This window comes from Callorhinus ursinus, unplaced genomic scaffold (genome assembly GCF_003265705.2).
Source record: "Callorhinus ursinus isolate GAN/ISIS: 27379988/994484 unplaced genomic scaffold, GSC_fseal_2.0 scaffold6, whole genome shotgun sequence".
Classification (NCBI taxonomy): domain Eukaryota; kingdom Metazoa; phylum Chordata; class Mammalia; order Carnivora; family Otariidae; genus Callorhinus; species Callorhinus ursinus.
The window spans coordinates 72,708,563-72,735,883 of NW_027397068.1; the positions used below are offsets into that span (position 1 = coordinate 72,708,563).

The 27,321-nt window shown below is 50.8% G+C and overlaps 2 protein-coding genes across 2 annotated transcripts; both read left to right on the forward strand.

The window, feature by feature from the left end:
* Positions 1-472: 472 nt before the first annotated feature.
* Positions 473-5,953, forward strand: MRPL18 (mitochondrial ribosomal protein L18). Its single transcript, XM_025866425.2, has 4 exons — positions 473-714; positions 951-1,137; positions 4,847-5,078; positions 5,567-5,953. The coding sequence occupies exons 1-4, from the start codon at positions 621-623 to the stop codon at positions 5,636-5,638; spliced, it is 585 nt and encodes a 194-aa protein (XP_025722210.1). The 5' UTR covers positions 473-620; the 3' UTR covers positions 5,639-5,953.
* Positions 5,954-7,463: 1,510 nt separating this feature from the next.
* On the forward strand, positions 7,464-25,331 carry PNLDC1 (PARN like ribonuclease domain containing exonuclease 1). Its single transcript, XM_025866423.2, has 19 exons — positions 7,464-7,560; positions 8,002-8,059; positions 8,370-8,443; positions 9,621-9,660; positions 10,198-10,321; positions 10,483-10,571; positions 12,192-12,292; positions 13,714-13,790; positions 13,971-14,114; positions 14,622-14,691; positions 16,239-16,324; positions 17,585-17,640; positions 20,684-20,748; positions 21,192-21,245; positions 21,433-21,475; positions 23,008-23,107; positions 23,417-23,592; positions 23,721-23,819; positions 25,076-25,331. The coding sequence occupies exons 1-19, from the start codon at positions 7,485-7,487 to the stop codon at positions 25,137-25,139; spliced, it is 1,596 nt and encodes a 531-aa protein (XP_025722208.2). The 5' UTR covers positions 7,464-7,484; the 3' UTR covers positions 25,140-25,331.
* The last annotated feature ends 1,990 nt before the right edge of the window (positions 25,332-27,321 follow it).

Sequence of the window (27,321 nt, forward strand, 5' to 3'; positions counted from 1 at the left end):
GCGCGTGTTCGCTTTTAACGGTCTTCGGCGACCACGTGGCGAGCCACGAGCTTGGTTCCTGCGCTCACGGGCCTAAGCTTGGGGGCCTGAACGTGGGTTGGACGGGCAAGAGCTTTACATGGGCCATACGGGAAAAATGACAACTACGGTTTCTGAAGAGAAACTGCATCTCGCGCTGCCCCCGGTTTCTCCCATTCCCCAGCGGGGCTGCGGTGTGGATCCAACAACGATCGGCCGGCGCTTTGCGACCGCAAGGCCTAAACAAAGCAACGTGAAGTTACGGGAGCCTCGCGACCGCGACTCTGGGGAAACGCAGCGCCTAAACTAGCGGGGTGCCTGCTCGTTTAGGCCCCGCCCTCAAGCGCGTTGCGGCAAGTGGTTGGCGGGCTCCGGCGTCACGTGCACTCCATCGTAGGCAGTGATTGGAGGAGCCGAGGCAGCCGATCGTCCTGTCCGCCGCTCGGCGGCGGGGCTTGTTAGTTCCGGGTCGAGGCGTAGGTGACCTCCTGAATCCAAAAGCTTTTCCCTGAGTTAACATGGCTGCGGCCGGCCAGCGGCTGGGACGCCGATGAGGAAAGGACGCGAGGCTTTTCCGAGGCTTTGCCCGCGACCCGTCAGCAATGGCGCTCCGGGCGCGGCTCTGGGAGAGGCTGTCGGTTTGCCGGAGCCCTGCTAATTCCCACTTCTCTCAGAGGACTCCCCGGGGCCTGCGCAGTAAGTGTGCGCCTGCAGGTCGTGCTTTCACTTCGACCCCACCGAGCAGTCAACGGGCTAGCAGCATTGTGGCGGCGGTGGGAGGAAATTCAGAACCAGGGTCTGTGGTGGCTGTACCCTGTGACCGGATTTCCCTCTTCTTTCCGGGGAGTGGATGGGGATAGGGGTTGGCTCACAGTCCTGTTGCGTCCGTGTTTGTCATCTTTTAAGATGCATGTGGGGGTTCCCGTTCTTAGGGTGTGGGGCCGCAGCGCTCTCAACCGGTTCCAGGCCAGCGGCGAAGCCTGACGTGGGCCCTCTGGAAAATGCGGCTGTCGCCCCAGAGTTCACCAACCGGAACCCCCGCAATCTGGAGCTCTTAGGTGTGGCCAGGAAGGAGCGGGGTTGGGGGACGGCGTGGCCCCCGCGTGAGTTCTGGCACAGGTAATTGGGTCGGCTAGGTAATTGACCCACACAGCGGTGCTCGGTGCCCTACAGTTGCTTTCATCCATTCAGTCAGCGGTCCAGATATTTCCGGAGGTTGTCTTCTCAGGAGGCTGCACGTGGTGGTGGAGGAGGAGGGGTTAGTGGCCGGGGGGTGGGGGGTGGGCCTGGAGGCACAAACGGTGAGTAGGTGTTTAAAGAGGACGGTGTTCGGATGGGGAGGCTGGGCGCCTGCCCAGGCCCCTTCTGAAAGAGGAGACATCTGCCAAGAAGAGCGTTCCCAGCAGAGGAAATGGCTAGGGTGGGAATGGGCCTGTGTGTTTGGACCGCTACAAGGCCAGTGTACCTGGAGCCGAGTGTGCGGAGGCAGTGAGGGGTGTTAAGGTGAAAATGGACAGGTAGGCAGGAGACAGATCGTTAACTTTGTAAATTGAAGTAAGCACGTCACAGGTTTTCACAGTAGTGGAAAACAGAGTCTAATACATTCTGAGCTTGAAGATCATTCTAGTTGCTTTGGGGAGAAATCTGTAACGGGGGAAGAATAGAAGCAGGAAGGCAAGTTAGGAGTCTACTCTGTTACGAAGATGGTTATTTACTGAACACTTTGTATTTGCCAGGAATTCTTAGTTGCTTTATGTGCATTTCCTCATTTACCCTCATTTAATTACTTTATGAAGCAGATACAGTAATTTCCTTCATTTTATGGGAGCAAGAGAATGGAAGCTTAGGGGGACAAGGTTAATAGCGCTAGAGCTAAGATACAGACACGTTTTGTCCGACCTACCTAAGATCCAAGACACTATAAGGTATTACCACTTGCTGCTTTATGTTGGTGTTTATCTGCTGGTTATTTACTTGGTAAGCATTTGTTAAAAATGGAATATTTCTTAAGGACTATGTAAATTGTAATTGGAAGTTAAATAGGAGTCATAACTGTGATACACTCATTCAACAAACAGGCCTATGACGCTTCATAGGCATTGTGCTAGATGCAGGAGATACAAAGATAAAATACATGTCATCCTTGTTAGCAAAAATTTTTAAGTTTTGTTGTGGAAGATGGAATAGGGATAATAAAATTTTACAGTTGCTATGAAGCATTTTTACTTAGTGTACGTAGGAAGGAGTCAAAGGGAGTAGGCAGATCACTTGAATTAATCTAAAATTCTTTTGACACGTTCAACCTATTAATATTGGATCATTTAAATAATTAGAGATTTATTTTCCCACTTTTTTTCCTCTCTGCTATATTCACAGTATTATCAGTATAGAATTTTGGCATATTATAATAGGAAGTGACCTTAGAGAGGATGAGTCCTAAGCCTTTGTTGAACAAATGGTTTAAGACAAGGATCAGCAAACTATGACCCATGGGCCATAGTTGGCTTGCAAGCTAAAAATTTCCTTTCTTTAAAACGTGAAAAAGAATTCCAAAGAATAATATTTTGTGATGTGAAAATTATATAAAATTCAAATTTCATTATCCACAAAGGATATTTTACCGTAACACACCACCACTCATTCTCACCTGGCTGTTCTAGTATTACTATGGCTGAGTTGAGCAGTTGCAGGAGACCCTATGGCTTACAAAGCCTAAAACATTTACTGTCTGAGCCCTTATGGAAAAGGATTGTTGATCTTTGATTAAGAAATTGTGATTTTTACTAGGCCTGCCAGCAAAACCAGGTGTAGAACCCACATTTCTCAATCTAGTGTTTTTCCTGCTGTTTCACATTAAGAGTCCTGGTGTCACCTCTAATTTTGGTGTTTTATTTAATGTGAGCCTAATTTTTAAATGTGTAATATAAATGTATGCTATAAAATCCAAAGGGCAAATAGGTTTTATGTGTATCCTTTTGGAGATAATTTTTGCACATAAGTATAAACTTAGTAGTTTTTAAATTACAAATATTAGGGCACCTAGGTGGCTCAGTCTGTTTTAAATGTAAGTGTCTGCCTTCGGCTCGGGTCATGATCCTAGGGTTCTGGGATCAAGTCCTATGTCGGGCTCCCTGCTCTGCTGGGAGCCTGCTTCTCCCTCTGCCAACCCCTCCCCCTGCTTGTGCTTTCTCTCTCTGTCAAATAAATAAATAAAATCTTTAAAAAAAAGTTTACAAATATTAGCATACCACATACACTGTTTTTCATCTGAATCCTCCCTGCCCCCTTCAGAATCCATCTTGGAAATCCTTTGTGTTGTTTAGGAACATTGGCTCTGGAGCCAGACCCCTGGACTGAAGTCCTAGCTCTGTTACTTACCATTAGTTGTAATCTTGCTAGAGTTACCCTTTCTATGTCAGTTTATGTGGCCTTGAAAAAAAAAGAGAGAAAGAAAAAAAGAGAATAATGAGAGATCATTTTGAAACATGAGCTCTGCCCGTAAACAGGACGGTGCCTGGCACGGTAGGTGCTCAGTAAATGGCAGCTCCTTCATTCCTTCCGGTAACTGGATAGAACACCACCGTATGGATGTTTTAATTAGCTAGCTCCATATTGATGATTACCTTAATGATTCCAAACAATGTAGCAGTGAATTGCCTTGTCCATGCATCTCATCAGTGAGATGGGCGTATTTTCATGGGCCTGAGAGTCTTTAATATTTTGTTTCTGTGAACAGTCTGTTCAGATCCTTTGCCTATTAAGGTATTGGTCTTTTTCTTTTTTTCCGATTGTAGGAGGCTTTTTACATATGGAAATTAGCCCTTCAAATAATATGTGTTTATTTTTTTTTTCTTTTTTTTTAAAGATTTATTTATTTATCTTTGAGAGAGTGAGAATGAGAGAGTAAGAGTACATGAGGGTGGGGAGGGTCAGAGGGAGAAGCAGGCCCCTCACCAAGCAGGGAGCCCGATGCGGGACTCGATCCCGGGACTCCAGGATCATGACCTGAGCCGAAGGCAGTCGCCCAACCAACTGAGCCACCCAGGCGCCCAAATAATATGTGTTTAAATTATTTTTTCTTTCTTGCTGCCTCTTGACTTCAGTTTACTGTTTTTTTAACTGTAGAAAACTTTGTCAATTTTTTCTTTGTAAAATCAGGATGACATGGTTTGATGTCCTATTTAAATAGGCTTTAGACTCAATCATAGGAAACAAACAGGATTGCTGGAGGGGAAGAGGGTGGGGGAATGGGATAACTGGGTGATGGGCATTAAGGAGGGCACGTGATGTAATGAGCACTGGATATAAGACTGATGAATCACTGACCTCTATTTCTGAAACTAATAATACGTTATATGTTAATTGAATTTAAGTAAATTAAATAGACTTAGGTTGTAAAAAACAATTTGCTTGCTAGTATTATCTCAGTTTTTAATTTAAATTTTTGATCAATCTTACATTTATTTTGGTGTTACTGGAAAGTAGAAACATAGAGTAAGTATATCCTTACTCATTGGAGGGTCACAGCTTAGCTCTGCCTCCTCAGATCCTTTTTTGAAGTGATGCTGTGTAATAATTCTCACATCTCAGAAATACCAAATTTCTCCTGGATATTTGAAGTTAAGTGGAAATGTTTAGTTTATTGTTATTGAGGGTAACCTCATAAAGACAGAGGAAAAATAGCTTTCCCAGGTCAAATCCAGGTTAACTCTGTTGAAGTAAATGAAACAGACATTGCATTCTTGAGTAATGTGTAGGCCTTTATTCACCTGAGGCCTTTTATCTTTAGGATTCTTTTATGATTTTATTCTCTTCTCATCTCATTTAGGTTGCGAGTTATAAGGACTCAGCATCATGTAGAAGCGCTGGTTGAGCGTTGCAACGGCCAGGTTGTGGTTTCAGCATCCACTCGGGAATGGGCTATTAAAAAGCATCTTTACAGCACCAAAAACGTGGTGGCCTGTGAGAGTATAGGACGAGTGCTGGCAGAGCGATGCTTAGAGGCAGGAATCAACTTCATGGTCTACCAACCCACTCCTTGGGAGGCAGCCTCAGACTCGGTATTTTGGTTTTCATGTACTTATTTTTAAAAGGTATGAATTCTTGACAGCAGGTGCTTACATAATAACAATAGTTGGATTTATCAAGTTCTTTCCATGTGGCAGATACTGAGGTGGGTATCCTGACATGTGGGACCTCATTCCATCCTCATAGCCCAGAGGGTCAGGAGTAGTATGCCCAAGTCACCTGAGGCTGGCTTGTGCAGAGTGAGTCCAGGGTGACTGACTCTACAGCTGCGATGTCCCCCACTCTACTTCCCCGTTCATGTGTTAACATCTTGTCTGTATGATGAAACATCACTAATCTTTGACATCTCTAGAGTCTCTTATCTGTGTCATTATTAAGATCACTTTCTGGGAAATCAGTGTAGGCTGGGGGTTAGCAAGGAGCAAATCAGCTGTTTTAGTTCTCTTGAGACGCGAACTGTTTGTCAGCTTCCTTATCGTGCTGACTTAACCTTTCCCTTTTTTCGGATCTTCAAAACCAGATGAAACGACTACAGAGTGCCATGACAGAAGGTGGTGTGGTGCTGCAGGAGCCTCGGAGAATCTATGAATGAAAGAGGAGCATTGTTCCGAACGTGTGAATATAAAGCTGTGAGCTGTTCCGTCCTTCAGAAGAGAGCATCTGGAAGAACAGCCAGCTTGGAAGTTTTGTATAATCATGTAACGGTGGAATGTTATCACTAGTTAAGGTCATCCCCTCCTCCCCTTGTGTGTGTGTGTGTTGGGGGGGCAGTGGTTTAATCAAGGGCTAAATTCTTCCCCTCTCTTGGACTGAAGTATCTGGGAAAAGCTGTTGCCAATTATAATTAACTTTGCAAGGACAAATTAAATGTTGTTTATAAGTTAAAGAATAAACGCAGATATGAGCAGTTTCTGGTTACGTGAAATCTTCTTTGCCTTTGAGCCCTCTGTGGCAAGAGTACACATAGGAGGTTTGTGCAAACTACTTGTTACCATGTCCAGCTCATAGTGGTTAATCTCAATAAATGACAGCTGTTGCTGTTCAGAGTGTGGACCTTTTTTAAAAATAAGAACTGTCCGTATCAGTTAATTTATTATAAACAGTCTTAGTGCTGTGAAGATAGAAGGGGCAAATTGTGACCTTAGTTGGGCTCCTGAATCCTGACATGCAGAGCCAGATGTGAAAGAAGAAAGAAATGCAGTGAGGAACTGAAAGTGGAGGTGGAAAGGAGCAGGGTTGGTGTATGCTCAGTTTGCCTTGAAAAAAGAATTTGTTGGATAGGAGATGAAGCTTGAAGTGCAATCACCTTATTCTAAAATGAAGCTGGGCTAAGTGGGAATCAATGGCAGCTCTTTTATAGGAGTCGATTAAATCAAAATAACTTTCTGGCTATTTATAAGACCGGTGCAATGAGAAAGAACCTGTAAGCAGTTAAGGTGGCTTCTAGAGCATTTCCCAATTTTTAAATGTGTATCCCAGTTACATATTTATACAGAAGTGAAATAACATTACTATTTCTAATCCGAGTGTTTGGTATTTTAAAAAAGATGGGTATGCACCAACAGGTTTTAAAAGTATGATTGGTTCTGAGAGGCCTTCAGAATGCAGTGCCTTAGTGGTCCGCTTGTGATCAATACCCCAGTGGAGACGTTTGAAAGTGTTTATTATAGGTCCGATATTTTCTTGCCTCATCTTAAAGATTGGAGCACTTCACTTTGAAGACTGTGGTTGTAGAAGGCTTTTCAAACAAGTCTGGTGTTCAAGGGCGGGTGTAAAGACCAAAGACTGGACTAGTGGCTTTGGAAATTGGCAGTGACAAAAATAGGGTTCACCTGGAGGTAACGCCGTAGGTAGGGGTTTTCTCTGCAAGCAACAGGATGGTCCTGAATCATCTCTGCACCAAAGGTTTCCTCAGTTTGATAGGCAACTCCTGAGGGTCTTTGTGCCAAGTTTGAGAGACGGTATTACGGATGACGTTGCCAAGTGAAGATGGGGTGTGGGGGGGAGGGGACAGGGCCAGCTCAGCAGGGGCGAAGTGCGAAGACGTGCAGATTTCAACACGGATGCGACGTGGCCCCGCCGCTCGCCGCGGCTGCCGTGATTGCCTACTTCTGCAGTTCCTTCCGGTGCGGCCGCCGGTCTGCACGTACCCTTCCCGCGCACTGTTTCCGCCTACCACGCCTCTTAATACCCAGCTCTACGGAAGGGCCCCTTCCAGCGACTGCAGAGATCGCCGCCGCCAGGGTCGCCGCGCTCCGGCCGCGAAGGCGGGTCTCCGGCCGCCGGGGCGGGCGGGCGGGGTGCGCACCAGGCACCTGTGGGCGGGCGGGCGGCGGCCCGCGGCCAATCGCCGTGCGAGCCCCCCAAGAAGGGCGGCGCGGCGGAAGCGCGTGGCCGCACGTGGCCGCGCTGGGCGCCCTCGGCCGAGCTGCGTGGCCATGGACGTGGGCGCCGACGAGTTCGAGCAGAGTCTCCCCCTGCTGCAGGAGCTCGTCCTGGGCGCAGACTTCGTGGGTGAGGCGCGGGGGAGTCGGGCTGTGTCGCCGGACTGCTCTGGGGGGCGCGAGCCTGCGGAGGCGGCGGGGCGGCCGAGGCGGCGGGGGCCGGACGGGGCGGAGAGGTGAGGCCCAGCGGGGCCGGGCGCCAGGCCGCGGGAGGCTCCGAGAGGGCGCCTCCGAAGGGCGGGGGGGGGTCCTCCCGGCCGGGCGGGGAGACGTTAAGCAGCACCTACGGCCTTGGCCCCACTGTGGCCCAGGTGGAGCCGAGCCCGTGGGATGACGGGCCTGGCTTAGCCCTGCTTTGGCTTTCTCGTTTGCGTCTTCTTGACCCCACCTGGCCTCTTGAGCGCCGACGGGGAGCCGAACACATTTGCCACCCGCAGGATTGACAGCAAGAACAGTGTGGCAATGGTCTGCGTCTGGGGACTCTTGTCTTTTTTTTTTTCCTGGCCCGCAGGTCTGGATATAGAGTTCACAGGCCTTCGCTCTAACCTGTCCCGCCGCCAGCAGATCAGGTACAGCAGCCAAAGCTGCCTTACAGCTGAGCTAGGGGAGGTGCGCTCACCTGTGCCCTTGTGCCTAGCATTCTGGCCATGTCCCGGTCCTTTCTCAGCAGGCCCCTTGTTGGCTTTGAGGGGGCAGGGCAGTACTTGGGGGGGGGAGGCTGGGGACCTGGCCCTTGTCCTCTAAATGCTGGTAGCCTTCCCTACCAGGGGTAACAAGGTAATGCTGCCCCTGGTTGAGAGGTGCCCGTGCGGCACCGAGGCTGTGGCACCTTTATATCCTCTCCTTGCCTGTGGAATGAGATGCGTGTTTTTTTCACAGCCTTTTTGACTTGCCCTCCGAGTGGTATCTAAAGACCCGCCACAGTGTTCAGCAGTTCACGATCTGTCAGATTGGTGAGTGTCCTCTTCAGCCGTTCCCTCTGAGTTACTGAAGGAGATACTTGTGTTGTCTTTGTGTCTCCTGCTGGTGAAACAGCCTTGACCCCTTTCGGAGATTGGCTATGGTTTTGGATGCTTGTTTGGTTTTTGTCCGTGTTGTGCCTGTGGGCCGAACACTGTGCAACAAGCAGAAACCTCGTTTAGCAGCACTGTTCTGCCTCCGTTCATCAACATGAAGGAATCTGTACCATCTTTCAAGGAAAAATGCGTATGATTTTTGTTTACAGAAAACTTATACAAACAAGATCACGTTGAAAGTATCTTGCCCTGTAGCCTTTCTTGCTAATGGAGCTTAGAAATCTTTCTATATTGACATAAACAGCTCTCCATTTTTAACAGTCACATAGTATTCCAAATTGATTATATCGATTGACTCAGTCTCCTAATGATGCACATTTGAGTTACCTTTTGTGCGTGTTGTTCTGGCATGTACATACGTATTTGGTATACCTCCAGCAGATTTTACTGACCCCTGCTTTTTCTGTGACTGATGACCATCTGTGTGTGTGTTGCTATCTGTCCTTGTCCTTTGCTATTTTATCGTGGTTTTTTCTTGATTGTAAGACCTCTGTGAAAAGTACATGAAACAGCACATTGATACCTTTCTGTTGTCCTCCCCTACTTTGAAGCCTTCCTCACTTTGCGTAGGGTCTCTTTAGCAATATGGATATTTTAAAGCCATTAAATGTATAAATCTATGGTTTTTAGCATTTCCTCTGGTGAGTTTTAAAACTAGAAAAAAATATGCCAGTATTCTGTGTTTGAAGAACCATTCACCATCCTATTTTAATAATTTCAGTGTGAATTATAGTTGACAGTTCTCCTGTTCCAAGTCTGTGTTCTCTTTCTTTCTTTTTTTTTTAAAGATTTTATTTATTAGAGCACGAATCGGGGGAGAGGGAGAAGCAGGCTTCCCCGCGGAGCAGGGAGTCAGATGTGGGCTCCATCCCAGGACCCTGGGATCATGACCTGAGCCGAAGGCAGATGCTTAACCAAGTTTTCTTTAAGAGATAATCTTATTTTAAAGGGTACACAGTATCTTTAGGTGCAAAGTATTGTTCAAAATGTTTCCTTCCTGAAGCTCACTTCTGGTAGGTTTTCTTTGGTGTTCATTTCCTTCTCTTTCCTCTAGGATTGTCTGTGTTTTCCAGTATTGAAGGAGAGTCGAACAAGTATGTATGAAGACCTTTTGCAAAACACCTGGCTCTTGCCCACTGATCCTCCCCACCTGCTCCCCTCCAGCTGCCTCGGGGTCCAAACCACGTTGGCCCTAGACATTCCATAGTCTCCTCTGCTTCTGTGCCCTTCCACCCCACTGTCCCCTGCAGCTTCTGGCTTGTCCAAGTCTCTCCCGGCACAGTATCTTTTCTGGGGGGCCTTTCCCAGCATTTAGGTGCTCCTCTCCCCATTTCTGTGTGCCCTCAAGGTAGCAGTTAACACGATGTCATAATGAGGGTGATGTGGCTCCCAGGGACCAGCAGTCAGAAAGCCTGCTGAACAGTTGGCTCAGCATGGGGGCTAGACTCTTCCCTGCGGGCAGGATCTCTGCCTTTTTCCTTTGGCCCCAGGGCCAGTTAGTACTAGAAATAGCCAACATTCAAATACTCCTTGAATGAAAGGAGGAGCTTGCTCCAGAGTCAGCTCTGTGAGCTAGAATTTTAAAAATGGTTTTGGCTTTTCCTTTTTACATTTATTTATTTATTTTATAGGTATGTAGCCCATTCCTGTAATTTCTTTCTCTTCCCAACGACATTTGGGATCTTGGATTCAGAATTCTCTTTCCAGGCTTCTAGTGTTCAGTTTTTGAATCAGTATGGCTTCGACTACAACAAGGTATGGCAGCAGAGGAGGCAAATGGGGAGGTTTTAAAGGTTCTCTGGTCCAACTGGGCTGAGTCCCATTTTCTGTCCACGTGAACTGGACAAGGAAGGCTTTTCCCTCTGCTCCCCTGCCCAGAGGATGTCTCCACTAGCCTCCACTTGTTCCCCGTCTAGTTTCTCAAAAATGGGATCCCATATATGAATGAGGAGCAGGAGAAGAAAATTAAACACAGCATCCTGACTGGGAACTGGAGAGTTCGCAGGTAAAGCCCATTTCTCTGGGGACTTTGGGACTCTCTGTTTCTGCTGATCTTCCGAGTTTCCTGTGGGTTGGTGTGCCGGCTCCAGGGTACGGTGACCTCACGCCATCACCTTTAGCTGGGGTGGTTTTGGCAGCATGCGATCAGCCAAACACAGCAGCTCAGGGTGCTGGTGGTTCTGTTCCCTCACCTGAGATGAGAGCCGTCCTACTATATCGAGGATGATTTTCGTGTTGAAAGGTGAAGGAAAAAGAGGCACTGACTCTTAACTCCATAATCAAATGAAAAAGCGGGAGCTTCATGCCAGTGCTGTGGCGGGGTGGGGGGAAGGGGAGCAGGCTCTGTGGGACTCCGTGTGAGATGTTACGCTGGCCTTCAGGGTGATCTCGGGGATGTCTCGGTGGTAAATGACGTGTAACCTTGACCACGCTAGTCATGTGCCTTGCCCTGGACATACTGCCCCGTGTTCTTAAATCTGCATGCTCCTGAAGGCGGGGTCTGCCTTTTTTTCTTTCTTTCTTTCTTTTAAAGATTTTTATTTGACAGCACAAGCAGGGGGAGCGGCAGGCAGAGAGAGAAGCAGACTCCCCGCTGAGCAGGGAGCCCGATGCGGGGCTTGATCCCAGGACCCTGGGACCATGACCCGAGCCGAAGGCAGATGCTTAACCGACTGAGCCACCCAGGCGCCTCTCTGCCTTTTTTTTAGCCCCCAGTGCCAGTTGTCTTACTTGAAACCAGTACTTCTATGGAGCTGGGGCCAGGAGTGATGGAGTGACAGCATTGTGTGGTCCCCTGGGCCCCAGGCAGGGCGTGTTGGCAGAGTCTGGAGCTGAACTAGTCATTTCAGCTCTTTGAGCTTTAGATTCTTTGCCTTTATCAGGATGGGAGGTTAAATTAGACCGATTTTTAACTCTGAATATTATGATTGAATATTGGGTCCAGATAACTATGTAATATTGGAGGGTTTTTTTTTTTTTTTTTTTAAAGTAGGCTCTATGACCAATGTGGGGCTTGAACTTGCAATCCCAAGATCAAGAGTCGTGTGTTCCACTGACTGAGCCAGCCAGGTGCCCCTGGAGGTGCCTTTTTTTTTTTTTCCCCCCCCTGAAATCCTTATTTTGGGTTTTTCATATAAAAATGTATTTTTTTTTTTTTTGTAAGAGAAGATCTATTTGAATTTTTAACCTTCTGTTATTTTCAAATGTTGGAGAAAAGTCTTTCCTTATCTCAAAATAACATCATGTTCTTATATTTCTAACGTAGAAGATGTGCTTACCAAAGTTCCTGTCTCTTCCTTATTTCACCACATGGTGCTTTTTCACCCCAAAAGCTGAATTAAGCAGACAGGCCTGACAGGAGTGTTTAGTGTTGGCTAAGCTCCCATGCATCCCAGTGAAGCAGAAAGGGATGGAACATGCTCCTGTGATTGTAGGGAAGAGTACCAGCCGAGCGTCTGGCTCTCTCTTGCAGAGCAAGATTCAGAAAGTAGTCTTTTTTGGGTCTATTTTTTTGCTGAGATCACAATGTTAAAACCGGAGTCCTCTGAAACTCTTGTCATGTTAACATTGTCTTAAGGTTCTCGTGGTTTTCTCCAGCATCCCACTTTCATGTGCCCATTTTCAGTTCTCTGGATAAAGACCAGATCAAGGTGGTGATCGATGAGGTGACACGGTGGCTGGACCTGGCGGAGGAGGGCGACTGGATGACTCTCCCTGGTATCGCTGGTAGGCAGGAGGCTGCTCCCCCAGCCTGGGGGTGTTGGGGCTGGTCACTGTTGGGTGCAGGGGTTGGGGGACACGTACCTTCCCCTTTCTGTGGATCCTGGGCATACGCTCAGCGGGCGTGTTGTCATTGGGGACAGATCAAGCTCTGACCTCAACTCGGAAGCCGGAGGCCTTTTGACCTATTTTGAGTTTTAAGGTTGAAGACGTCCAGTTCCGTTCAGAGTCGTCTATCCTGAGAACCCTGTGTTATTCTTATTTACTTGTGTTCACCTCTGGATTTTTTTTTTTTTCTTCCCCACAGCACAGTGTGGAATCACAATGAACATGCCCTCAATTAGTGGTCCTTGGGCCTGGTCTGTGGCCCCCGGGGTCTCAGACCCTTTCCAAGGGGTGCACAAGGTCAAAAGTATTGTCAAAATCTCACTTGGTTGTCACTTGCCGTTGTCACTGGGCATTTGCATGGATAGTACTGAGGGGGGTGCCGGTGGGTAAAAATGCACCTCGGAGCAGACCTTGCTGGCTGTCCTCCTGTACTTTGTTGCCACTTCCAGCTTAGAAACACAATCTAGTTTTTATGAACTATCTTCGTGGCAAAGAAGTAATTCTTTTATGACATCTCAACCTTTGTTCATCTTTTAATTTCAGTGTGTCAAAATACATATGCGTAAAACCTTGCTGTTGCTAACCGAAGTGCAGCGGTTGCCTGTAGGAAAGCGCTCGTGCATGTTTCTGAGCTGGGAGCTAAGTCCACGCCTTTTCTTTTAATGGAATGTCGTTTTTACATGAACAGATTGTGGTTATTTTGATTTTTGATATTTTCAGTGCTTTTCTCAAGTGAGAAAAGTAAGCCTGTCACTTGCAGGAAAATAACTCGCAGAATTTGTGAGTGATAAAATTTGAGCTTTCCATCAAAAACTAAAATTTTGGAAAACTCGGGTCTGCCACCGGGAGCTTGACAAGCTTCCCAATACTGAGACCGTTCTGATGGCCCATGGTACATGTCTTTTGTTGATCATATGTAATGTGTGAACATCAGAAGATTCGAGTAACTCCACAAACCAATATTTTTCACATAACCAGTGCATGATGTTACAAAATCACGGGTAGCAGCGTAATGGTTTTATTATTTTAAAAGAGAACTTTGCACTGTTTAACGTGCACTGTTCTAACGCAGTGAATGTCAAAAGCTATAACCCCCCCACAAAGGCTCGCCAGGGCTGTCTCAGAGTGGCCCTGAGATAAACTTTGAGAGTGGATGTGAAGAATGCTGTGCCGTCCCTGTCGTGGGGGCTCCTGGGTTTAGGTACACCTGAGATCTGCCTCTGCATTGTACCCATGCATCTCTCAACTTCTTCTCCTGAGGGGAAAGTGAACCCCCGTCTGGGTGGTTCTGTGCGAGCCTTGCGTCTCCTTTGCCACAGGTTTCCAGGCCTTTGAGGTCCAGCTGGTGCTGAGGCAGGCCCTCCCTGACATCTGGACGGTCCTGAGAGAGCAGGGGGTGAGTTCCCACCTGCGAGCGGGCGGTCCCAGCGGCTCCGTTCTCGCTCATTCCACCAAATCTGGCCTCTGTGAAAGGCTTTCTCTTATCTTTTCCCCTCTCCTTTTGAGATGAATTGCTTCTTTGGCTTCGTTCCCAGGAACCCAGGATTCAGAGAACTTGTCTCTACTTTTGTCTCAGATAATAGTGAAAAAAGTGAGTAAACAACATCGCTGGTATCTTGAAAACACCTCCTGTGATCGAGCCAGCTGTTGGAAGGAGAAGATTCTTCTCTCCGCCAGGGGTTTTTCGGTCTTTTTCCAGATGCTGGTGAAAGCCCAGAAGGTAGGGGGGGAAAAAAAAATCTCTTGATCCCTAGCAGTCATTTGTATTTCTGAGCATAGAAATGTGCTCTGTCTTCCAACAAAAATAAGATTTCTTGAGATAAGTGGTTCTTTCCTGTCAGTAACTGGCTATCTAGATCTAGCCTTGCTTTCCCCAAATCATGATGGGTTAACTGGGACAGAGTGTCTGCATAAAACCCTGCGGCTCCTTTCCCCCTGTTGGGCACACAGCCGCTTCACTACTAGCTGACCTAGGACTGCTGGGGGAAGTTCTTCAGTTTAGACCCCCAGCAAGGACACCGTGCCCCACATCCCTCCTGCACTGCACTTGTCCTCTCGGCATCAGAGCCGTTGGGCCACCTCTCACGAGGGTGGGGTGAAGGGGGGGTGGACTGCCGTGTGGTAGGATCACCATGGGTTCTAAGGCTACCCCCTCTGCGAGAGCGTGTTCACCTCGGATGTCTGTTTTTAAACCTCGTCTCTGCCACCTGCCGATTCCTCCAAGTAGCCCTTAGTGGGCCACAATATGATGATGGACCTGCTGCATCTGCACGAGAAGTTCTTCCGGCCACTCCCAGGTACAGGCACATGTGCCATCCCCCTCTCCGCCTTCACTTGCCACCTTGTGAAGGGGTGGGAGCCAGAGTCCTCCTGTGCTATCTTCTCACCATCCGCTGGCTTCTGCAGAGTCCCAGCACCTCTGTGCCTGTGCCCATTTTCCCAGAGTGGAAGCCAGGTGCCTTTCTGGCAGAAAAACTTACATTTGAATGGATACTCTGGCCCCCATTATGGAAGTTATCCCAGATCCTCCTATAAAACCGTATAAAATCAGAAATGTGAGCAGGAGAGATGCTGCCTTCAATCTCAGCTATAATCCTAACACTTTGCTTTTTCCTCTGTGAGTTCTCACAAATTAGATCACACTACGTAGGTGATTTTACGTTTGGCTTTATTTCCACTTACCTAAAGCATTTGTGTCATTGACCTAATAAATGTCATATCAGTGGCTGTGTGGCCTTGTCTTGTGGTTGGGCCATACTTTTCTATGACTGATGGTGCCCTGGCTGGATGTATAACAGGGTAGTGTAGCCGTTAAAAGCATGAACTTGGGAGCCATGCGTGGCTCCTCATTCCACCCCTTGTTATGTGTGTGAGGTCCAGCAAGGCACATTCTCTGCTTCCTATAAAATGGGGGGTAATAATGGTACCAATATCCTAGTATCGGGGGATTAAATGAAGTAATGTACACTATCTAGATCAAGAGGGTGAGACGGTTCTAAGATTTCCCCAAGAAATGATAAAACACCTTAGTTTGAGCATATTGAGGAAATTGGGTGAGAAGTTGGGGTAAAATATATAAGCCATGACCAGAAAAACTTTGACAACAAAACAAAATTGCAGGGAGAACAAGAGCTGGGTAAGAAAGGAAAGTTGGGGGGGGGGGGAGGACGTGACCTGGCCCCATGAGAGCAAGGAGGTGCGGTCTGGGGGTGAGTCAGGAGTCGTGCTGTCCTCTTACACAGTAGGAAACCACATAGGTGACTAAAACTGGGGAAATCGCCCGCAGCACAGCGCTGCCTGCTGAGCAGTCCGGGACCAACCAACCAGAGAAAAGGACTGGAAAGTGCTTGTCTGGGGAGTGGGTCGAGGAGAGCAAGGGTTGTGTTGGTTGGTTTCGTAGCAAACCTCTTTAAACTGTGTGCAGGTAGGCCTTTGATAGATAAACCTATCAATAGCGCAATTCCTTATCGGGGTACTTCACTCACAATTTTTAGTTGATTTTTCTTGGATCTTCTCTGGATAGTCCCTTATAAGTGACGACTTCATATCTGCCTTTTCAATAGCACTTCTGTCTCCCTTTTTCCATTGGCTAGAACCTTGCAAACTGCATTAACCTTGACTATAGACGATATCCTGAATTTAATGGAAAGCCATTTATTTGGCTTTCACCACCATGAATGGTGATGGCAGGTTGGTTTGAGATCTGTCAATTCTTAATGATTTAGGAGAAAGGACGTTTTTAATTCCCATTTTGTTTGCTTTGTTAGTGTTGGTGACAAGCTAGGTGGGAGAATCTTCCCACGTTTTACCAACAAACTCTCTTCTATCTGGTCTTTCTCTTCAGAAAGCTATGATCAATTTAAGCTGAATATCCACAACCTGTTCCCTGTTCTCATTGACACCAAGAACGTGACCAAGGATATCTGGAAGGTAAGGAATTGGGCTGCTTTGGGTTAAGGAGTGCTTTGTCCCAATCACACTTCACTTTGTCTCTTTTTAAAAATCTCTCCTGGAACCCTTCTCTCCTATTTTACAACCAGTATTGGCTGCCTTTGTGTTTTAACATTGGGTTATCCTATTAGCTTCTGAGTGTTTTCTTTCCGTCATTCAAGCTCCCATGTTTTGAATGAGGTATATGGAGCTTGTCTGATCTAAATAAGCACTCCGCAGAAGAGCTTGTGCTGGAGCTTGAGGTATGTGTGAGGAGTATTTGCAGCCAGCTCCCAGAGCATCAGGGTGCAGGAGTCTCTGAAGAACCTTTACTGAGGCGTAAGGTCATGGGTTTTCCACCCTGAGTGCATTACAATCACCCAGGAGGCCAAATCCTGACACCTGGGTCCCACCAGCTCTCAGTGGTTTGGAGGGATGGTGGGGGGGCATGTATTTCAAAAGCTCGCAGTGGCTTGTGCAGTGCAGTTAGGGTGAGAAGCACACTTGGAGAAGGGAGGCACCCAACTGGCCTAAATGCATCTTCGAAGTTAAACTGAGGAACAGAGAAAGGGAAATCAGATCAGCATTTTAAAGCCTGAAGCTGGTCACTTGAAGTTAACTATCCAATAAGGGAGCCACAGAAATGGCACTGGGCTGCCTGGTGCATCCTTGCCCAGAGCCCATTCATTACTGTACTATCCTGGTTTCTAGCTCTTGCACACCTCTGTGATGCTGCTCGTGTTCATGTGGCACAGTCCTAGCATGAAGCAGGAAGGATGTGGGCTGATCTGTGGGGACCCATGTGGACTCCTTGTCACACAAGAGGAGATGAGCTCTACGGCGACCTGTCATGTCCCAAGGCTCTGGTTCTCAGAGCACCTGGTGTCCTATGTGTATGTCCTTGGCCATGTCCTGGTGCCTTGGAGGCATATGTTTATGGAACTACTTAAGCACATGTCTTTGAAGGAAGGTGCCTTGGAGGCGTATGTTTATGGAACTACTTAAGCACATGTCTTTGAAGGAAGGGTGTAGGAGCTGTTGCAGTTTTTCTAGCTTCGGTTTTTGGGAGCCTTTTAGGAAACCCAAGATTACTAGGTGCCTGGACATCTTGATCAAGGAATAAGGACACTTATGTCTGAATAGAAAGAGGGGTTTATAGGAACTATTTTCCATGTTCTTTTAATGGCCATTTGGCAATACTCAGAGCAGATAACAGAAGCACAAGTTTTATTCTCCCTGATTTGTTTTCCATAATTTTAGGAACTGAATTTCCCAAGGGTTTCAAATCTTTCAGAAGTTTATGAAGTCCTAAACAGGTAAGGAAGCCTTTTTTTTTTTTTTTTAGCGGCTCCTAGAGCAAAGGTTCTCAGTGGGGGGGATTTTATTCCCCAGGACACATCTGGCAATGTTGAGACATTGTGGGTTGTTACAACTGGGGGCTGTATCTGGTGAGTAGAGGCCAGGATGCACAGGAATAGCCCCCAACAGCCAAGAATTCCCCAACCCACAGTGTTTCTAGTGCTGAGGTGGGTACACACTATCTAGAGGGCAGGAACCCGTGAAATACGTACAGCTGTTGAATTATGTGGTGGTTTCTGGTGGCCAGGGTTTAATTTCTCTTGATCTGTGTCTGATTACTGGCGGGGTAAGCTCCAGCATATTGGGCCGTTTTCCATCTGGACCCTGGTGTTTGTCATGGGCCTGCTGTGGGGCCGGAGGGTGCGCCCCAAACATTTGAGTGAAAGAATGATCCCAATACTAGGGACAACCCTGACCTTTCTCTAGAAGCAGCTCCCACCTCCCCTCAGAGCTCTGACTGACTGAGGCCTGGGTCGTGCTGGTGGGGACACGATGCCTGGGAAGTGCCAGGGTCCGGGGAGCTTGGTTCCTTCCTCCCCAACTGGGAGGACCAGGAAACCCCAAGCAGCAGGGGGGCGGGGCATCATGGCAGCTGAAGGCGGCACCTCTCTGAAAGGAGAACTGGTCTGTTCCTCTGTTGGGGACAGTCCTCTGACCCCCCCAGCAGTGCGGTGCGTGGTAGTCTCTGTTGGGGACAGTCCTCTGACCCCCCAGCAGTGCGGTGCGTGGTAGTCTCTGTTGGGGACAGTCCTGACCCCCCAGCAGTGCGGTGCGTGGTAGTCTCTGTTGGGGACAGTCCTGACCCCCCAGCAGTGCGGTGCGTGGTAGTCTCCTCATCCTTTGTGGTCTTCCTCCAACGCCCCCCTCACCCCGGTCCCCATTTCCAGGAAGAAAATCCGAGGCCAAATGCAGGCAGTCTCCACGCCCTGCCCTGCCCTGCAGACATTTGCGGTGTTGTCTTTGTCGGGGTCTCACCCAGCAGCCAGGACACTAGTGCCTCCTGTGTGTGGGGCCCAGGCGGGAAGGGCTGCCCTGCGCCCGCCTGTCCAGCCTCCAGCCCTGTGGTCCTGCCTCCACTGGCTCGGTGGTTTCCCTGGCGGGGCCTCCAGCCTGGCCCTCTCCCCTCCCCTCCCCTGCCATCAGCCTTGTTCTCCTGGCTCAGAAACCGCAGAGCTCCCCTCCTGACTCTGTGTACTCGCTGCCACAGCCTTCGTTCTTTGCGACATGCCTCTTCAGGGGCCTCTACGCGGCCGTGACCCATGGAGGTCAGGTTCTCTTCCTTCACGGAACCCGCTGTCATGAGCTTGCCCGGGGCAGACTCCCCCGTTGTCCCAGCCGAGGGCCGATGCATGGGAGGCCTGAGGAACAGGCATGGTGACTGCTCTCTGGAGCCTGGCACCCTCAGCCTCTCCCCGCCCGTGCTTCAGTGGTACCCTTCCCTGGATTTCTGGTGGGTTTTATGGTTTTTCAGTCCATTCCTTGTGGGCTCTTGTTCTTCTACCTATCCCATAAGTCCCTTCAGGGTCATTCCTCGACCCCCTTCTTGCTTATTATTGTGTCCCTGGTGACCAAATGCACTCCCTTAGCTTTAGCTACTGCCGCCCGTGACCATTTAGACGTCCAGGACAGCCCTTCACTCGCCGCCCGGCTGCCGGGCTTTCCTGCCCCCTGCGGCCACGGGCACCTTTAACTTGGCATTGTTCTCCGTCCCTCAAACCCACCTCTGTGCCTGCAACTCTTGCAAAGTCCTCATGGCCACGGGGGCCGTGCGCGAATGTGAGGGTTTTGTTGGAAACACACAGGCTCTGAATCGAGACTGCTTGGGTTGAAAGGCCAGCTTTGCCACCCACGGGCTTGTGAGCAACGACTGAATCTCTCTGAGCCTCCGTTGTACCACCTGTGACCTGAGGACATGACAGCGGGGAGCTCGCAGGTGGCCGTGGACATGAGCGTGCTCGCACACGGGACAGGACTTGAACCGGTGCCTGCGCTCGGCCCGTGTCTGCGTGGCGTCTGCTGCTGGCCTTGTGACCGGCAGCCTGAAACCGAACGGGCACGTGCACTGGACAGGTGGGGAAATGAGCGGTGCGGAGGCGCTCGGTGCGCGCCCAGGTTCTGAGAGGTTTTGTCGGAAAACAAAGGGAAGTTTTCCTCGTTGAGGGCCAGCTCCTGTGCCAAGGCCAGGGCTGGGCCAGCCACGTCTTCTAGTCTGTGGACTCCTCTGTCTGATGCCCTGAGCGTGTCTCTCAGGTCTGCCTTGCCCCGGCCCCTTTCATTCCAGGGACGGTAGAGGCACCACGGGTAGCCCCTGGCCTAGTCCTGGCTCCTTGCGTACTGCCGCTGGAGTCATCTTTCAAAACATGAACCTGACTGAGCCAGGTTTCTGGTCCGTCTTCCGCATGTTCCTGAAGGCTCCCCGCCACAGATCATCCAGGCTCTCCTCCCGGCCCTTGCCCTTCCCGCGGGGGCTTCGGCCACACCTCTCACCTCGGCAGCGCCGTCGGGCCTCGCTCCTTTTCCCTCGGTACCTCTGCGTGCTCTCCGTGCTCGAAATGCCGGACACTTCCCCGTGGCTTCCGCTGAGCGAGTTCCTGTGGTTCGGGACTCCTGGGGTACTGCCTGCTTCAAGAAGACTTCCCCCCCTACTGCCCGCAGCCTCCCTGTCCTTGAGTGCTCCGCGCACGCCTGGGGTGCTGCAGCAGCGGGACCAGCCCTGCGCCTGCCCTCTGGACCACGGGGTAGCTCTGCAGGCAGAGCCGGTGTCGCGTGTGTCCTGGTGCCGCGGGGCTGGCTCAGTGTGTGGCAGGTGCTCAGAGCAACCCGGCTGCAGCCTCCGGCCCTGGTGCTGCCTACCAAGATCCTACCGCCTGTTCCTGTTTGTCTTTTTTTAAAAGGGCACCCCGGTCCTGAGGACCTTTTTACTCATAGTAATGTGGGGAGGAGAGACCAAGAAGGGCTTTACCTGCGGTGATTCTTTATCCTGTTTTTCGTCTCTACTAGTGACTTGAATCCTACCAAAAATTCCGGGCCAGTGGTCATTCACGCAAGCAAGTGTGAAAAATACGGTACGTTCCTGTGAGCATAAGCTGCTCCATGGGCGGCAGAGTACTGCGGTACCAGAGTGGAGGCCTGGCCTCCCCATGGGCAGGTGTGTGTGAGGGCCACGTGGGGTGCTCCATCGTTTTCCTGTCTGTGCTCCAGGTACCCCCCCTTACAGAGGAGCCACCCCAGGAGGCATTGCAGCTCCTGGGGGTCACCTGCTCCCCTTGGACATGTGGCTGGCCTGCCGGGAGGCTCTCTGCCTCGGCTTCTTGCTGCTGTGGGGGGACCGGGGTGAAGACAGGTGTGGGTGGGGAGAAGGGCACACACATCTCTGGAGGAACGATGGTTGTCGGTGGTGTGTGCGTGGCCAGTGCGGGTGTGCAGCTGGGTGGGGGGAGACCCCTTGTCCAGGCCACGTACTGATGGCTGCTCCATGCTCTCTCCTGGTTCTGGAACGCTGCTTCAGTTGAGACCAAGTACCCTCATGAGGCCGCGTATGATGCCTTCCTCTGTGGATCAGGTGAGAGTTGCTCTCCTCTGAAAGGGGGACTCCTGCTTTATTTGTGATAATCCCCCACCATCCCGAGGCTCTCCATTTATTTCCAGGTGGGTTGCACATAATGGAAATAAAGCAGGAGTTCGCGTGTTTTGATGGGGTGATCTGGTTGAGCCTGGACGCGTGTTACATCTCTAGCTTTACCCCCCAGTTCTTCTGAAAGTGGCACACTTGCTCCTGTGGAGAGTACACAGGTGAGTGTTCCTTCCTTCCGTCCTGTTCCTGGAACTGTGGTCCGATTCCCTGAGCCCTCGCTGTAAGTGAAGACCTCTGGGCTCCTGTGGCTCTCCCAAACACGGGACGATGCGGGATGGCCTTTCCTACTGCCCCGGCCCCCTCTGAGCTGGGCACGGGCAGATCCACGTGCCAGGAGGCCAAGGCAGTAAGGTCAGGTGCAGGGCCTCACACCTGCCTCGGTGCTTCCCGGTGTGTGGTATGCTGGCTTTGTCTGTTATCCGCCTGTTTTCTTTTATTTTTTTTTTTTTAAAGATTTTATTTATTTGAGAGGGAGAGAATGAGAGAGAGCACGAGAGGGAAGAGGGTCAGAGGGAGAAGCAGACTCCCTGCCAAGCAGGGAGCCCGATGCAGAACTCGATCCCGGGGCTCCAGGATCATGACCTGAGCCGAAGGCAGTCGCTTAACCAACTGAGCCACCCAGGCGCCCAATCCGCCTGTTTCTTGTAACCACGGAAGTCAGTGAGGTGGGAGGGCACATCCTTGGGGTCCACACAGTCAGGCTGCAGAGAAGGGTAGTGACTCGGAATAAGGCATATAGGGGAGAGATTCTTAAAACTCCAAACTGGAATCTTAAATGCATTTCCCCTTGGTAACGGCACCAGGCCCCTAGGCACCAAGGCCACACTTAGAATATGCGTTCTAGGCCACCATCCTTGGTGTATGCATTTGTTAAATAGGATTTAGGCCCGGTGAAAGAGCAAATCAAAATTGTAACAGGGTCTTTGAGGCTGTCTTGGAAACCTTTTCAGACTAGTCCAAAATTTTTATTAATTTTACTAATCTGTTAAATTTGGTACTACCTATATCTTTCCGTTTTAGTAATGGCCATGTACTCTATAACCTATCGACGTGAGGCTTATAACTTAAATAAGAAGTCTGCCCTCTCTCTTTCCTGTGCTTTGACAGCATCTGAGTGCCGACTGGGAGGTACACGTGTGCCTGACGGGGGAGCCCTTCATGCTCTGCACCTGGGTGCCTCCCATCCTTGTGTTCTGATCCTCCTGACCGCAAAACCCTCCTAGGCGTAGAGAAGTTCCACGGCGGCCCAGGCCTGCCTGGCTCCGAGGCCCCTGCTTTTCCCCAGGCCTGGGCTCCGGTGTATGGTCGTGTCTGCATGGAGGCAGGCACACAAGAACAAGGGCGGAGGGACGGCCATTTGGGATCGAGGGCGATAGCCTGTCAAGTGGACCTGTGGACCGTGGCTTCTCACTGATTCTCTGAGCCCATTGCCGATGCTTGTCAAGGAGTCTTTATCCAAGTGTCACCGACAGACGGTGACCCCTGAAAGCTCAGCTGTGGCTGGAGCCCCAGAGGGCGCTCTGTGGGATTGGTCGGTTGGGGGAGGCCCGCCGATTTGGAAGGAGGAAGGGGAGAGTGGTCTGCGGCGGCACCCTCCCCTGTTCCGTCCCCAGACCCTTCGCTGTGGCTGAGGACCTGTGCGTGACCGCTGGTGTGCCTGAATGCTTTGGGGTTTTCTCTGTCCCTGCAGTGTCGGCCCCCTGCCTGAGCCCTCCTTCTCTCTGTACCTTGACGTGCTCGCTCCCTATGTGAACCAGGTGAATCTCATCCGAGCCGGGGTCCCTAAGATTGTGAGTAGCCTTTTTTCTTTTGCTCCTTTCCCCTGCTCAGAGGCATGTGCTGGGAAGCAGCCTGGTTTTCTGGGGGATCTCTCAGAGGTGGTCTGAAAGCAACCAAAACCAGAGCGAAGAGGGTGCTCCCGCCCCTGCCAGGCTTGTTCTGTTCTTGTCTTCCTGCCCAAACCGCCGTGGATGCGCGCGTTTCTTCCGTCCCCTCCCAGCCCAGGCAGAGCCTCTGCTAGCCTCTCGGGATTTTCAAACCAGGTCAGTTGTCCGTAGGAAGTGCACAGAACCTCCTCTGTTCTTCTCCCTGCCTTCTAGAATTTCTCGGGTCCAGATTGCCCCAGTATCCGACCTCCCATCCTCCTCCTCCGTGTCCGGAGGTGGCCTGGGGTCAGCGAGCAGCAAGTCTATCGTGAGTTTCAGAATCTCTGCAAGTTCGATGTGCGGCGACTCTCGCGGAGCCAGTTCCTGCTCTTGACCAATAAGTTTAAGGAGTAGGTGCCTCGGCTCTCGGCCCATCCCTGTGCCCCTCAGCCACCCCGTCTCTTTGTGGCCGCTTGGAGCCTGCTTGGAGCGGCAGGTCTGATACTTGCATGCCTGACCTGAGAATGTCTCTTGGCAGTGCCCGGAGCATCCTGAAGGAGTACAGGGGCCACCCCACCCTGCAGGTGTCCCTGTACCGGTACTGGAGGCACTCCCCGAACATCAACTGCCTGTTACAGTAAGTGTGCCCGGGGCCACGGCTGCGGAGTTTGCTCACTGGGGAGTGTGTGTGTTTAAAGATTTATTTATTTGAGAGTGCACACGAGCGGAGGGAGGGGCAGCGGGGGAGAGCATCTGAAGCAGACTCCCCGCTGAGCACCGAGCACGCACGACGCAGGGCTCAAGCTCACGACCCTGAGGTCACGGCCTCAGCTGAAACGAAGAGTCGGGCGCTCAGCCGCCTGAGCCAGCCAGGCAACCCACTAGTGTGTGTTGTAAGGAAGTCATTCACAAGTACGGCGACCTGAATGTCCCTCAGTAACACTGGACGAGCATTTATTATTGATCGTCTGCTGTACTGGGTAGTGTCATAGGTTCTAGGCCTCATCAGCAAATAAAATCCCTGCTGTCCTACAACTCACACTGCAGTGGGAGGTAACAGTGAACAAGAGAATTTCAGGATCGATCAGGTGACAAGCATATACTAAAAATAAGAGCAGGTCAGGAGGTAGGAGTGGGGGGGCCAGAAGGAGGGGTTACTGGGTTAAGGGAAGAGATGGGGACCCCATTAAAGTCTCCAAGGAGGCAAGGGACAAGCCAGGGAGAGCACTGGGGAGGACTGGCCAGGCAGTGGGGCGGAGGCCCTTGAGTGGGGAGGCGTCCGGGATGCCGCGGGGCCGCGAGAGGACCCCGGGGAGAGGCTGGGGAGGAACGTGGGCCTGGTGGAGTGCAGGGCTGTGGGTAAGGGCTGTGGGAGAAGCTGCGGGTAGCTGGAGGTTTTCAGCAGAGGTGCTATGCTTGACTCTCTGTGGGGCCGACGGCAGAGCGTGCGGAGCGCCGGGGAGGTAGGCGGGCGGACCGTCTGGTCGGGGCTTGGGCTGCGTGCTGGCAGGGTGGGGCACTAAAGGGGCATCAGGGACCAACTGGAGCAGGGTCGAGTTTGAATCGGGGTTTTTGGCCTGCGCAACTGAAAGATGGAATTGCTCTGAGGATTTTGGCTTGCTGGTTAGGAGCCATATCTATAGAAAACCGCATGCTTGAAGAAAAATGGCCCTTAGGCAGTCTTTTCTGCATCTGTCGACCTCTGATGTAAATCACTAGGAAAATGACTTGGCCGCATGTGTCCGAAAGCCCAAGTTCACATTGGGAGAATGATGGGAAGACAGGAGGAACATTTGAGTGAGCAGGGTGGTGGGGGCCTGCGTCTGGCTTTGGACCTGCTCGTTCTCACACAGCCCGCCGCCGTCCAGGACCGCTGACCTCTCTGTCTTGCAGGGTCTGTGGCGTGGTCATCACCTGGGCCCTCCTGGCGCTTCTCCTTGGAAGACCTGGCCCCTGAGTGCAGCCGGCAGCCTCTGTCCTATCTCTGCACCTCCCTGGGACAGCCATCCGTTTGGGTTTTTTGTGGGTTTTGTTTGTGTAAATCATATTTTACTTGCAGACCAATCTCTGCGGTCCTTATGAGGAACTTTGTTTTGAAGGTGAAATTCTGTAATGATTATCAACGATAAAGAAATCCTTAGATGTGGTACTTTTGTGGCCGGAGCTTTTCTTTCTTTAAATGGGGAGAAGTCCTCGCCTCTGGGAATTTAGGCTAGACCCCCAGAGGGTCTCCTGCCCAGACAACTAGCACTGGAGCTGGACAGTAGGTGAACCAAAGGCTCCGTTATTTCTGGGAGAGAAATTCTTGGCCGCTAGGCCGTTCCCCAGACCTAAATCCCTACCAGCCTGAGTTTAGTAAAGGGGGAAAAAATGAAGCTAAGTGTCCATGTGCATTTGTGATGTTTTTGGTAATGTTTTGTGGTTTATAATATTTAACATTCGCTTCAGAAGCAAAGATTACTTATATGCCACAGCTGTGTACCTTTTGAGGCCAGGTACAATCCGGTTACTCTGTTTCCCTGCAGTGGGCCACGCTGCTCCACGCCTCACCCAGCTGTGTGTGTGTGTGTGTGTGTGTGTGTGTGTGTCTGTGTGTGTGTGTAAAGGAGCTGAACTTGGCTGGGCTTTTTTCTCAACGGTGAACTTCACTTACCAATTTAGCAAAGCCTCCTTAAATTCAGGGTGAGGGGCGGGGTGCGGAGGAGTGTTTTCTCCGTAAAGCGGAAGCACTAGTGGTGGCAGACGCAATTCCAGAAGTCCCAGGCCCGTCCTGAGGGACGTGAGTGACCAGTGGGGCAGCTCATGGTCGGACCAGTGAAGGCATGCTCTCCAGGGGCCGGGGGGAAGGAAGTTTTACCCGTTTGTCCAAAAGGCATCCTAGTGAGGTCCCCCCAGCCCCCATTGAATGTAACTTTGTATACGCTGAGGAGCACTCCCTTTTCTCTTGGGGGCTTTTGGGGCTCAGTCTCGTTAGATGAGCTCTGCATTCGGTAAGCAAACTTGAAAAGTGAACACCCCCTTGGCAGAGTGAACCGAGTCACCATTTTGACTTTTCCGGGGTTGGAGCAGCTGGTTTGTGTGGTTCTGGAGAAGGGACTGTCTCACCTGTTGGCCCGTCTTCACGGCGCTGCTGCTCACCGCAGTCCTGCCAGGAAAGTGTGTGTAACCCCACCTTACGACGACAAAGCAGAGGCTGAAGCAGGCTTTGCTGGAGGCCAGGCTTGCAGGCAGTGACCCACAGCCTCTGCTGGGGACCCCACACTGCCGCTGTGGTCTCTGGAATGCTACGGTGCTTCCACAGTGTCGGCCAAGGGTCCACACAAGGCAGCCCCCACACACGGGTTTCCCTCACCCCAACCCCTGTTGTCTGGACTCTTGCTATCATTAGCCTTGACCCCTTTTCCTAAAGAGAAGTAGCAGGTCCTAACATTGGGAAAGAGAGATTATAGGGGGAGACGTGGGCTCAGCCCACTTTGTTATTTACACCCGACCCCGGTCCAGCCTGCTCCGCACGCCAGGTTACAGGATAACGCCCACCGTACCGCCACCCCGACCCTCTAGCCCAGTCTGTCCTCGCTTCCCCGGAAGCGTGGCCCAAGGCCCTGGTGTAGACTTGGGCCCCAGTCCTTCCAGGGGGTGCGCCCTGACTGCCGGGAGCCTGGCCCCACCCGAGAGTGGAGCCACGAAAACGAGGCGCGCTCGGCACAGTGAGAGCCCAGGGCAGGCGGTTCCAAAGTGAGCTCTGGCTGTTCTGTCAAGGGCACTGACGCTTCTGCTCATGAACTTGTACGGATGATTCCTTTAGCCTCCCGTGGACCTGCCCGGCCTCCTGCCCCATCGTCAGCCTTGTGGAGAAGCACGGGCCATCACTGCCCGTGTGATCCTGGAGAGACCCATGCTCGTGTGAAATGTGCTGCTGCAGACTCTTTAGAAGCCAGAGTTTATACATTTTTAAAAATAAAATATATATTGCAGAAAACGGAAAAGTCAGGCCCTCATTCTCTCTCTCCCTTAATACCGTTTTGGACTTGCTCTTTAAAACATGCTTGTTTGAACCCCTGCACGGATCTCAGAGCGCATGGTCTTTCATCCACAAACCTTCGCTCAGCACCTGCCCTGCGGCCAGGAAAGCACAGGCA

Coding starts and splice junctions, on each gene's coding strand:
- MRPL18 (XM_025866425.2), top strand. CDS start 621: ATGGCGCTCCGGGCGCGGCTCTGGGAGAGGCTGTCGGTTTGCCGGAGC. Junction 715..950: donor GACTCCCCGGGGCCTGCGCA/GTAAGTGTGCGC, acceptor TCCCGTTCTTAG/GGTGTGGGGCCGCAGCGCTC. Junction 5,079..5,566: donor GGGAGGCAGCCTCAGACTCG/GTATTTTGGTTT, acceptor CTTCAAAACCAG/ATGAAACGACTACAGAGTGC.
- PNLDC1 (XM_025866423.2), top strand. CDS start 7,485: ATGGACGTGGGCGCCGACGAGTTCGAGCAGAGTCTCCCCCTGCTGCAG. Junction 10,572..12,191: donor GGGAACTGGAGAGTTCGCAG/GTAAAGCCCATT, acceptor GCCCATTTTCAG/TTCTCTGGATAAAGACCAGA. Junction 13,791..13,970: donor CGGTCCTGAGAGAGCAGGGG/GTGAGTTCCCAC, acceptor CTTTTGTCTCAG/ATAATAGTGAAAAAAGTGAG.